At 37.3% G+C, this 12,590-nt stretch overlaps 2 protein-coding genes across 4 annotated transcripts in view; one reads left to right on the top strand and one right to left on the bottom strand.

Annotated features, from left to right (window-relative positions):
* The window catches only part of abl2 (c-abl oncogene 2, non-receptor tyrosine kinase), a 71,302-nt gene extending 69,649 nt beyond the window's left edge, over positions 1-1,653 (bottom strand). Inside the window, exon 1 of one of the 2 annotated variants that reach the window (XR_007441433.1) lies at positions 1,043-1,642. Coding sequence is in view for 1 of the 2 variants with exons in the window: in XM_022671036.2 (XP_022526757.2) it covers positions 1,043-1,307 (265 nt within the window). In the remaining variant the exon portion in view is untranslated. Of the gene's footprint in view, positions 1-1,042 lie in introns of both variants that reach the window. The other variant, XM_022671036.2, reaches the window with a different exon arrangement.
* Positions 1-12,590, top strand: part of bcar3 (BCAR3 adaptor protein, NSP family member) — a 476,193-nt gene that overhangs the window by 351,765 nt on the left and 111,838 nt on the right. The gene's annotated exons all lie outside the window — the stretch shown is intronic.

Below are 12,590 nucleotides of genomic sequence, written 5' to 3'. Positions count from 1 at the left end.
ATGACAATGTCAGGATTCATGGGGCTGGAATTGTGAAAGAGTTCAGGGTTCAGGAAGCATGAGACCATCATTTTCACACATGGATTGAGAGAGTTCACCACAGAGTCCAGACCTTAACCTCATTGAGAATCTTTGGGATGTGCTGGAAAAGACTTTGTGAAGCGGTCAGACTTTACCATCATCAATGCTGAAAGAACACTGGATTTAAATAAATCTAAATAAATAAATGCCACAGTGAATGCGTGCTGCAATCACAGCTAAAGGAAGTCCAACCAACTATTAAGCCCTATTTGGACAGGATTAGTTTCTCAGGGGGACGTCTGTGATAAATATTTCACAGTTCTACTCTTAAGAGTGTTAAAACTGTTGCATCTGGAACGCAATTAAAAAAACAAGAGGACCAGTGATTATTCTTGGCTTTCTCAGTCACACGACATCGCGTTCAGTAGCTCCTCCATTTCCACTCGCTGTTGTGTTTACATGGATCTCCATAGAAACAAAAGTGCACCCAAAGTGTAATTACGGTGTGTGGCAGTGGACAAATAGCCGTTTTTATTAAACGTAAGGTGACGAAACTCAGAATGTCTGAGAAAAACACATACATGGTCGTTCCGGATTGGAATAAAATCACAGAGGACCACCTATAAAAGAGAAAATTACCCCAGGACCCCCTGAGAAACTAATTCCATCCGGATAGGGCTTTTTTTTTGGCCAGACAGTGTATATTGGTCCACCCTATCCACAGATCACACAGACAGATAAGCAGACCCTGGCTAATATATAAGATTATGTTAGCTACTGTATAAGGAGGACCAGTCACCACCCAGTTAACCTAGCTGGCTAATACCATCATAATACCGGTGGAGAAAAGACTACACACTGACGGTTGGACAGGACAAGCAAGTTGGCAATTAACTTAATTATATAAATAAATAAAATAATTATATAATGTTAAATATGTTGTTGAGTCCAGCTGACCTTAGCCTCCTCGCTAGCTAGACCAATAAATCCAACAGAACCACAAAAACTCAGAAAGGCTCACCTGAATGCTGGGTGAACACGTTGACCCCCGGGTCCGGCATGTTAGCAGCAGCGGTCAGCCTGCATGCGGGAGCCGCAGCGCTGGCAGCGTCCCTGGGTCTCCTCCCTCCGCCACCGCCGCTGGTCCGGGCCGCTCTGCCCGGGTGCTGCTGCTGCTGGAGCTGGGGCTGGAGCTGTGGCTGTGAGTGGGGCTGGGGCTGAGGCTGCGGCGGGCTCTGGAGCGCCGGAGAGCCGCCGTCCCCCACGCGGCCTACCTGCTGCCCCATTGTGCGAGCTGTGCGGGAGAAAAGCCGAACCGCAGGCCGAGCTGAGGGACACCGCGCTGTCCGGCCGGATCACATCCCCCCCGGCCGCGGGTCGCAGCGGCCTGCTGGCTGTTCCTCCTCCCCCTCCACCCGCGCCTGTTCCCGATTCGGAGCCCGAGCCCACCCAGCGGTCTGCAGCGCCTCTACCCGCGCAGCTCCGCGGCTCCGAGCAGCGTGTCGCCGGGCCGGTAGCGGCAGACCCTCCCCCGGTTCCCCGGTTGCCGCAGCTGCGTGTTTTTAATAAAGCGGCTCCTCCGTTAGGGCTCCCTCCGCTCCGCTACAACCACTATGCGCCCCCTCTGACGCCGCCATCTTTACCGCAGAATCAGTGGCGTGCAGGTCTCCAGCCAATCAGAGATTTGGGAGAGGGGATGGGGCGTGGTTAATTTCAGGGGAAGGCGGTGACTAACTTAGTCACGCCCATAAGATAGTAGCTACTGCAGTATATATTACTAATAAAATAATTAATAGACAGGATATAAAATGTAAAAATACATGGTCGTTCCGATGGGAATAAAATCACAGAGGACCACCTATAAAAAAGAAAACTACCCCAGGACCCGTATTACTACAATAAAATAATAAAATTATAATAACAATAAAAAACAATAAAATAATGAATAGATAGGATATAAAACGTAAAAGTAAAAACTAGTATAACAAAAAGACAAGTTAGAAAAGTTTTTTAGGCTTTCACTAATGACACCTTCTGGCAACATTGCTACTCCAATAATACAGTATAATTAGAAAACAATTAATAATAATACAAAACAATAAAATAATTAATATATACAAAATGAAAAAATAAAAAGTAGTATAACAAATAGACAAGTTAGAACAGTTTTTTTTAGGATTTCGCTAACCACGCCTTCTGGCAACATTGCTAGCTAGCTAGTCAGTAGTGTGTAATGGAAATAGTGCAGTTGAACACAGTAGACAGTGAACACCAGTATAATGATGTGCATATAATAAAGTACAAAAAGTGCAAATACACAGTTATATACTAATTTAAATTTGCAGTGAAAGCTTGTGCAAAATCTACTAGTGCAAAAAATGTAAAAAAAAAAAAAATGCTACTCCAATAATACAGTATAATTAGAAAATGATAAATGTATATTTAAAAAAACATAAAATCAATAGACATAATATAAACAAACTGACACATTAAAACATAACAAGGCTCTGACCTCGCAACATGTTTTCAACAATGAAACTGAATTGCATTTGAAGGAATCAAAATGAGTTTTATTAATACTCTGGGCATCCTGCGCTGGCCTACATTGCTGTGTTTAGTGATGTGAGGTCTCTCCAGTTTGCTGTTCTTGATTTAATCTGAATCTACATGAAGTTTGGTGGTCTGTAGTGATGGACTCTGTGGAAATTTGGTTCCTCTGAGCACTATTCTATAGTGCAATAATATGATTAATAAAACAATTAAATAATTAATAGATCAAATAAAAACTAATTTAGCAAATTAGACAAATAAGAACAGATCGTTTTTTTTAGGATTTTACTAACCACGCCTTCTGCCAATATTGTTGTTATTATTATATAATTTAAACAAATAAGGATAATGAAACAAATAGACATAAACTAACAAACTGACACATTAAAACACAACAAGGTTGTTGTTTACGATTTCATTAGATACACCTACTACTACTACTGCTATATCAATAATATAAATAATAAATTTTACTATATAAAACAATAAGTATAGCTAGGCTAACAAAATAACAAATTAGAACATATAGTTTTTTTCAGAACATAAAAACGGGTATAGTATATACATAATTTTATATCATTTTATTTATTTATTTATTTATTACATTTCATTTATCTTTTAACATTTCTCAATACACATAATCGGTGACGTGCAGATCACGGACCAATCAGTGATGTCAGAGCGGGGAAAGGGGCGTGCCTAACAACGGGATAAGGGAGGGGACTTTAGCTGGACAAATAATTGAAAACAATAAAAGAATCAGAATCAAACATGATAAAAATGTATAAAACCAATAGACTTTCAAACATATGATAGTATATGAGAATTTTTAAGGTTTTGTACATTTCCAGATATGGTATTTGTGCTTTTATTTTGCTTTGTTTTCTTTTCTTTTCTTCCCCTTTTAACCTATTTCTAATAGGGCTGATTAACCATTATTTGTACAGTTTTATTTTATTTGGACTTTACTAAGTAAACGTTTGATCAAAATTTGATTTAATATCATTTTTTATATTTGCATCTCAATTTTAAGCATTTTATGCAGGGATCATAGATTTTATTATTACAGATAAACATATTTTAGCTATTAATATAAATGTATAATGTCCAAAGACATGCTGGGTCAGACTTCTTACAAATCTAAAGACAGGACAGCGACTAAACAACAAGGCCTTGTTGCAGATTTCCCACGTCGCTCTTCATGAAGCCACGAGTGCCGCCAAACTACTGAACGCATGTGACTTTTATCTGCTGTTTAACCCATAACCCTGTCCTCTGAAATCCATCACACCCACCCATATGCACACAGAGTCTGCAGACCATCATTCATGCAGTAGATCTTAGACGACTGCAAAATGTATTTTTTGCACTTTCTTAAATATATTTACTCTAATGTATTTACTTAAATGTAATTGTTGGCTTTGCAACAGATCAACACAAAGTAGCAAGTAATTGTGAAGTAAAAAGAAAAGTACACATGGTTTTTAAATGTTAATAATAAATAAAAATAAGGGCTCCTAGTAGTCAAGCAGACTAAGGTGCTGCCACTATGATTCTTGATTCGAATCCCGATCATGCAGCTTGCAATCAGTTGCCGAAGCCCTGCGAGAGCACAATTGGCCTTGCTCTCTCTGGGTGGGTACAGTAGATGGCACTCTTTCCCCTCATCACTTCTAGGGTGATGTTGATCAGCACGAGGCTTCTGTGAGCTGATGTATCAGAACCGAGTCGCTGCACTTTTCTCCAAGCGTTAGTGCTGGGATGCTACTCGGTAATGCTGCATCATCAGCAGTTAAAAAGAGGCGGAGTCTGACTTCACATGTATCGGAGGAGGCATGTGCTAGTCTTCACCCTCCTGGTGTTGTAGCATCATTAGTGATGTGGGATATACAGCTGACTTGGAGCTGAATGGGTCTGACAATTGGTCAGAAAATGTAAAATATAATATTTAAATAAATAAATAAGATTACATTATAAAAAGTGTGGTGTGTATTTGTATTCAGTCACCTTTACTCCGATGCCCCAAAATAAAATTCAGTGTGACCAATCGCCTTCAGAAGTCACCTAATTATTAACTAGAGTTAATACACACCTGTGTAATTTATTTTCAGTATGAACACAGATGTCCTTGAAGAAAATTAGTAATTAAACTGCATCATTAAAACCAAAGAAGACACCAGACAGGACAGAGATCATACCTGTCAAGTCTCCCGTTTTGGCCGGGAAACTACCGTATTTTACTCCTCTTTCCCGCTGTCCTCCCGTATTAGTATTTTCCCGTAAATTTCCCGTATTATATTAAAATAAAAATATATATATTATTGAGGAGAAAGGGAGCTGACTGCTCTGTGTCTCTTAACCAATCGTGCAGCCGGTTCAAGGAGAAAGTCCCGCCTTTCAGGAGAAACAGCCAATCAGCTTGCAAAGGAGGGTCAGTGTGGGGAAGCCACAGGCAGCTAGTCGGAGCAGCTGATGTTAAAACATATCTGGATATACAGCGATTTTTCTAAAAGAAAGGGAACGGTAGGCTAATCATGTAAACTATGATGAGATTTTTCTGATAGCTGCTTAAAAATACTCGTCTCTGAAATAAAACACTCAGATTAAACCTTTTAAAATAAAAAAAAACAGTTAAAAATTAACTAAACTGATCAGGGGTGGAGTGATCAAAAGATTCAGTTTGCAGAATTTGTGCACCCTTTGTTCAATTTTAAATCCATTAAATAAATAAAAATATATTATAAAAAAGAGTGCATTTATGCCAAAAAGACATGAAATCTTAACTTTTAAAAAAATATTTGGAAAAGTGTTTTTAATTTGGCTGTATTAAAAGAATGACATATGTAGGAATGTCCGCAACATTTCAGATTCTGATAATCTAATTGTGTGTAAGTGGTTCACATGTCGTTATTTTAGATTTTTTTTGTAAACCTGTCTTAAAATGTAAGGGATACTGAACCTACGTTGGGCTGGTGGGACAACTTTAAGCGGACAGAGGAAAATATCCCTTATTTTTTAATCTAAAATTTGACAGGTATGAGAGATAACACTGTGGAGAAGTGTAAAGCAGGGTTAGGTTATAAAAACAGAGCACTCCTTAATCCATCATCCCAAAAAAAAAAAAAAAAAGAGAACAGCACAACTGCACACCTTGCAAAACATGGCTGTCCATGTACACTGACAGCCCAGGCAAGAATTGTCTGTAATCCATAATCATCAACAATAAAATAAATAAACGCTTAAAATAGATCACTCTGTGTTTAATACATCTATATAATATATACAGTATATATTTCACATTTTAAATTGAATTACTGAAATAAAGCAACTTTTTAATGATATTCTAATTATATGAGATGCACTAGTATTTATGCTTTTAACAGGGACACAGCCCAGAGATGTATCCCCAGTGATTCTATTCTTTAAGTTTGTATTTTATGCAACAATGCTATTTATGCAAATGTACTAGTTTTTGAATTAGAGTTTTCTTTTATATCTGACACTAAAATTATTACTTAAGTTACTAAAAGAATCATAAATGATTATTAGTTCAGATGGGAAATGTGCAATTTATATACAGTATCTCACAAAAGTAAGTACACCCCCCACATTTTCGTAAATATTTATTATATCTTTTCATGGGACAACACTGAAGGACACTGTAATACAGAGTAATGTAGTCAGTGTACAGCTACAATATAGCAGTGTAAATTTGCTGTTTTCTCAGAATACAGTACAGGCCAAAAGTTTGGACACACCTCTCTTTTAATGCGTTTTCTTTATTTTCATGATTATTTACATTGTAGATTCTCACTGAAGCATCAAAACTATGAATGAACACATGTTTTATATTCTAGTTTCTTCAAAATAGCCACCCTTTGCTCTGATTACTGCTTTGCACACTCTTGGCATCATTCTCTCAATGAGCTTCTCAAAGAGGTGGCCACCTGAAACGGTTTTCCAACAGTCTTGAAGGAAGGAGTTCCCAGAGATGGTTTTTTTAGCACTTGTTGCTCCTTTGTCTTCTTCACTCTGTGCTCCAGCTCACCCCAAACCATCTGGATTGGGTTCAGGTCCGGTGACTGTGGAGGTTCAGCTCATTTTTTATTAAGTACATAAAACTCCACATGTGTTCATTCATAGTTTTGATGCTTCCGTGAGAATCTACAATGTAAATAGTCATGAAAATAAAGAAAACACATTGAAAAAGAGAAGGTGTGTCCAAACTTTTGGCCTGTACTGTAACTCAACACACAACTATTAACGTCTATACAGGTGGCAACAAAACGTTCTACACTTCTAAGTGAACATGGCCAAATTGTGCCCAATGAGATTTCAGGTGTAAATAAGGAGTAAAGCTGTTTAATTTAGTGTTTTGGTTACATAATAATGTGGTATAATTATTAAGCTTCTGGATCAAATGATATAAAGTCCTTATACTGTAGAAGAGAACATGGGAATACAAATTTAGACCCCCCTCAGAATGTACATGCCCTGCAGTAGGAGATACACATTATTTAACATAACTTAAAAAATGTTTCACGTTCATCATAGGTTGAGGTTAAGGTTGTACTGGCAACACTCAACCACAAGATGGCAACAACTTGAAGCATTAGAGAAATACATTCTGAGCTGTTCCTACCCTCCCAATACATATATAAAAAACAGGAACACAAGATAAGATTCTTTTGATAAGTAACAATTTTCAATAAGTAAAATTACAGAATTAAAATGACTAGATTACGTAGCTTTTGTAGTCCTAACAGAACTACAAGAACCAAAGGTGTGAAAAGTATCTCCATGCATTACTCTGTAGGTAGAAGTATAGATACTTGTGTTTAAAATACTCAAGATTTTTACTCTGTAACTAAAAGTGTAAAAATACTGGTCCTATAGAGCACAACTCCCCCACCCTCACCAAAATACATTTTTCTAAAAGCCATAGTGACTACAATGTTCATGTTGATACATTTAGGATGCACTAGGCTACTTAGTGTTTCAGCTGCATATATGCCCATTGAAAATGAATGTATTTTAGTAGAATGTAAATATATTTCATGATCTAACAGGGGAACAGAAAGTGGTCAGACTCTTTATAAACAGTTCTGGTGTGTTTTGGACCCGTGGTTCTCACTTTCTGTGATCCCATTGGCTGTAGGTAGCCTCTGCTCCTGACTCCCAGTTGATGACTGAGTCAGATGTTTAGCATTAGCGAGTGTGATCCCCGATTTGTCTCTGAGCAAAAACTGTCGGTGACTGAAAAACTAGGCTGAAATCGTGTAGTGTGAACCTGTTATAAGATGTTACCTTTTTTGGCACTGTTTATAAATTAAAATAACAACACTCAATTCCCAAAACCACTATTTTATTTTACTAAAAAAACAGTTTACAACAAAGATCATTCGCTGTATGCTTTAATAACAGACCGTTAAAGCTTGAAATGATCATAAACCAGTAAACATACGTTCTGAAGAAGTACTGCAGTCACTGCAGGACTATGTAACCCTTTACGGTTCTAAATAACTATATAAACAGCATTCAGAGCGTACAGAGGGTCATAAAAAATACTGAACAATAATAAAAACAATAATAACATCCCCAACAACTTTTTTTTTACTGTTAGTCCATAATCAGGCTTCAGAAAACATCTGAGAAATGTGCGTTACTGTTTCAGTCCTACGTCTTTCATTGTATAACTGTATAAAACACGGGTGAGTGATGCAACTGCAGTCTGATCACATGATGAATGCTGTGGTTGTTTTATGTTGTTTTAAGAGTTTTATTAATATTAATAATAATAATAATAATAATAATAATAAATATAGCCGCAAGCGGCAATCATCGGGTTCAAGCACCAACTTGCACAATGGTGCCTACTGGAGCATTGAATGGTGATGTGTAAGAAGGTCTAATATGATTGGAGATGCCCTGTCACATTTAGAAATTATCAAGTTTTTCACCTGTTATTAATGTTGAGCAGAGGCCTTTCAACCTGATCAGTGCTTAAATTCACATGTAAATCTAGTGAACTTTGTAGGATATTCATTAAGTGAGTTAGAACTAGTCAAAAGGTGTCTACATGTTATTGGTATTGATCAGGTGGCTTCAACCAGAATGTTCACAAAGTGGTATTCAGATTGACCTTTGAACCTTTGCAGAACAAGCTGAAATGTTTGACCAAACAAGTTTAAATTAACACAAAGGAGTGAATGTTCTGATATGACATGTAATTACGAAGTTATTATAAATCTAGTTCTGAATTAAATGGCGCTTCATCAAGCACCAACTAGCACAATGGTGCCTACTAGAGCATAGGATGGTGATGTGTAAGAAGGTCTAACACAATTGGAGACATTCTGTCACATTTAAAATGATCAAAAGTCTTTCACCTGTTATTAATGTTGAGAAGAGGCACAAAGGAGTGAATGTTCTGATATGACATGTAATGTCAAGTTATTCTTAATCTAGTTCTGTATTAAATGGCGCTTCATCAGAGTGATATTGTACAGAGGTCTTTAACATTGTGAGATTACAGCAAATACTGCAGAGTTACAGCAATTTAGGTTAGAAATTCCAAGGACGCACAGATTGCTTGATGCCTGGAGAGTATTGTATGTGAAATTTTCTCAAATGTTTTTAATGAACATTTACCTAGAGACTCTACAGTGTGCAGCAAGACTGAAATGGAGGTGATAGGCCAAATATCCAGAAAGTAGTTTCAATATAGCTATTTTCAAACAATTAGCAATTATGAATGAACAAAGCACTTTTTAAACATAGTTGTATTGAGAAATTTGTCAGAGCCACTGTACTAAATATGGCAAAAACAATTAGATGTCAAAATAGTACAGCATGATTGACATATACTCGTTTTTTTGGAACAGCGCCCCCCAGTGGGCGGATTGTTTCAGCACTTTGCAGGTCACTACAGTGTCTCCACCTGAACATAACTGCCAAATATCATCCAGATTGGGCAACATTCAGCCTGCCAAAATGTCTGCTGAATGCTGATTGGCTGATGGTGTTCAGCCATGTTGATTGATTAAGTTGCCCTTTGAACATCCTTTAGAGGCTGTATGATAGATTCTGCATGCAAAGTTTCAACTTGCTAGGTTGCACGGTTGCTGAGAAACAGTGCTCCAAATTTACCTCTTGAAGTGAATGGGGCATATATCCGGAAGGACTAATTTGCATATGGCGGCCATATTGTTTACATATTTCAACGTTTTCTTAAGGAATATTGAAGCGCATGCTCTCACGAGTGTTTTGATACCAAACATGCCAGGATTGGTCAAAATTCCTAGGACTAGTTTGCAAAAGTAGGTTTTGCATATTATGCAAATTAGCACAAAATCTATATAGACGGAAGTGCATGGTCCAAATTGGAAAGTTGTTGGTATTGACCCAAGGAATCCATCAAAAAAAGAATTTTGAATGTAGGTCTTATGGTTTTTGAGTTATTGAGAAAATTGTGAAAAATGAATTTCCTTGTTTATAGCGCCACCACTTGACCAATCGGTGCCATTTTTGTTGTCCACCGAGATGCACTGATCCTACATCTACCTACCAAGTTTCATTTCTCTATGACTTACGGTTTAGGCTGCACAACTGTTTTTACAGGAGAAAAAGAATAATAATAATAATAATAATAATAATAATAATAATAATAATAATAATAATAATAATAATAATAATAATAAATAAAAGAAAAATCTTAGCAAAAACAATAGGGTTCTACGCACCTTCGGTGCTTGAACCCTAATAATAAATAATAAAAGCCATTATATAATTAACCCTTTCAGACCTGAATTATCTTCACTGACGAAAAAAATGTAAAAATGCTGTTTTCTGTCTTTAATGCACAGAAAAGAAGACTCTAATATTCTAATATATAAAATCTAAATATAGCAAATAAATTCAATTAACTAAAATACATAATAGTTTCTTTTAATTTCCATTGTATTGTAAGCCTGTGTGTTATATTTAATATTTTATATTTTTAATATTGACCTTTTTATTTCATAAACCATCCCTAAACAGTTCAAACATGACTTAAAAAGTGTCTTAAATCACAATAAATTAGTAATTAATTAGCTGATACTAGTACTACTGGTTGTCCAGTGCAGTGGGCAGGGCCAAACTACTGTTTCAATGGTTTATAAAACTTATATAAACTTGTTCATTGGCTGGTTCGTGTTCTTTTCTGATGGAACAGCCCTCAAATAGTAGTTAAATGTGCAATAAAACATAAAAAAAAAAAAAAAAAAAAAAAAACACATGATGTCTATTTTAATGGATGCAGGGCCTGAAAGGGTTAACAAGTGTTGATCAATTAGTTATAGTTATAATGTATAATGTTTTTTTTAATTCCATTTAACATCAACAGTAGGGGGTGAAAGAATGCAGTAAAACACTCGGTGGGATTGTGTTTAACTGAGTGTGGTTCTGTGTGTGTGTGTGTGTGTGTGTAATGTGTGTGTGTAATGTGTTTGTGTGTGTGTGTAATGTGTGTATATGGGTGTGTTTGTGTGCACAAGTGAGAGAAAGTAGTAAGTAAAGAGAGAGAGTGAGAGAGAGAGAGAGAGAGTGCTTCATCAGGCAGCTGCAGAGTGAAAGAGTGTCCCTGTGTCCTCCATCTCTCACACACACACGACCTCACCACTGCCTGTCACTACATTAACAACGGCCAGTCTTTACACTCAGTAAAAGGGTTACTAGAGCGCACACACACACACACACACACACACACACCAACTAATGTAGGAATTTAGTCCTGTATAAAAACAGTAGCTCCCAGAAGGAAGTGTCAGATTGTAATTCTGTTTAGAAGGAAGATAAAAATAAACAGGAACAATAAAGGGCCCTATCTCACCAACAGTCTATTTTCATGCCTTCTGCTTGTGTCATTTAAATAGCAATAGTGCTTCTGAATATACTGTATCTACACTGATGTGCGAGGTGGTCTGGAAGTGAAGTGTATTGCTATCTTGGCAACGGAAAACACAGGTGCGCCACTGATCGAATAAAACCTAAACCAGGAGTCGACAATTAAGTGTGTCCACGGCCCAGATATTTCCCAAGCCATTACGTGGCGGGCCACAAAAAAAAAATCTGTTTTGCAAAATGAAGTGTAACAGGATGGAGTGCTACAGACTAGTAGCTCTCCAACCCAGAGGGTTGTTGAACCCAATTGCAGAACAGATGATCTCAAAGCACGTAAACCCAAAAAGAAAGGAATAAAAAATAAATAAATAAACACACCACTCCTCACGAGGGATCGAACCTGTGTTGCTAGGATTGCGGTCCAATACACTATTGCTGCCCCGGCTAGTGAATTGGGACACGGCCGAAAAAAAAAACAACCTTGTAAGGAGATAAGGAACCCAAGAATGGGTGGAAAAACGAGAACGGGTGAAACTAAAGTCACAGCGTGAACGAGCAGGTCAATATCCTCTGCTGAGTAGAGCAGAAGCTCTGCACCGTTAAAATAGCATTTCACCAAAGTTAGAATGCAATAAAGGGAATAATAAGTGACACGCTGATACACACGTGATTAACTAAGAAAATTACTACATGCCTTTTGTGTGGTTTGAGGCATGCAAGGTGTACTTTTCCCGCCGTTACGATAGCAAAGACACACTAAAACGCCCTAAATCAAGCTGCATGGTGTACGCACATATGAACAGTCTTAAAAGTAATTCCAGTTTTCTTAAGCAATAAAGACAATTTAAAAAAAAGTCCTACTCTCTTCCTCTGCCAGCAGCACTGTAAACTTGAGCGTCCCTCAACCCAACCCAATCATACTGTGGTGTTTGGCACTAGCCAGGGGCATCAATATACAGACTATGGTTTTGTAATAATGCAGGATGAGATGAAATGTAAGCTACTCAATAACTGTAAGCATTTATAAAGCCAACAGGTATTAATTTACCATATACACTATAAAAAAATAGGGCTTTTAAAACTAAAAGTTCAACTCATTTATGTCCAGCTTGTTCCAGTATATAAAAACGGGGTTT

The sequence above is a fragment of the Astyanax mexicanus genome, chromosome 12 (genome assembly GCF_023375975.1).
Source record: "Astyanax mexicanus isolate ESR-SI-001 chromosome 12, AstMex3_surface, whole genome shotgun sequence".
NCBI classification, from domain to species: domain Eukaryota; kingdom Metazoa; phylum Chordata; class Actinopteri; order Characiformes; family Acestrorhamphidae; genus Astyanax; species Astyanax mexicanus.
Note: the sequence above shows the minus strand (reverse complement) of the source record. Positions and strands in the feature narration are given on the sequence as shown.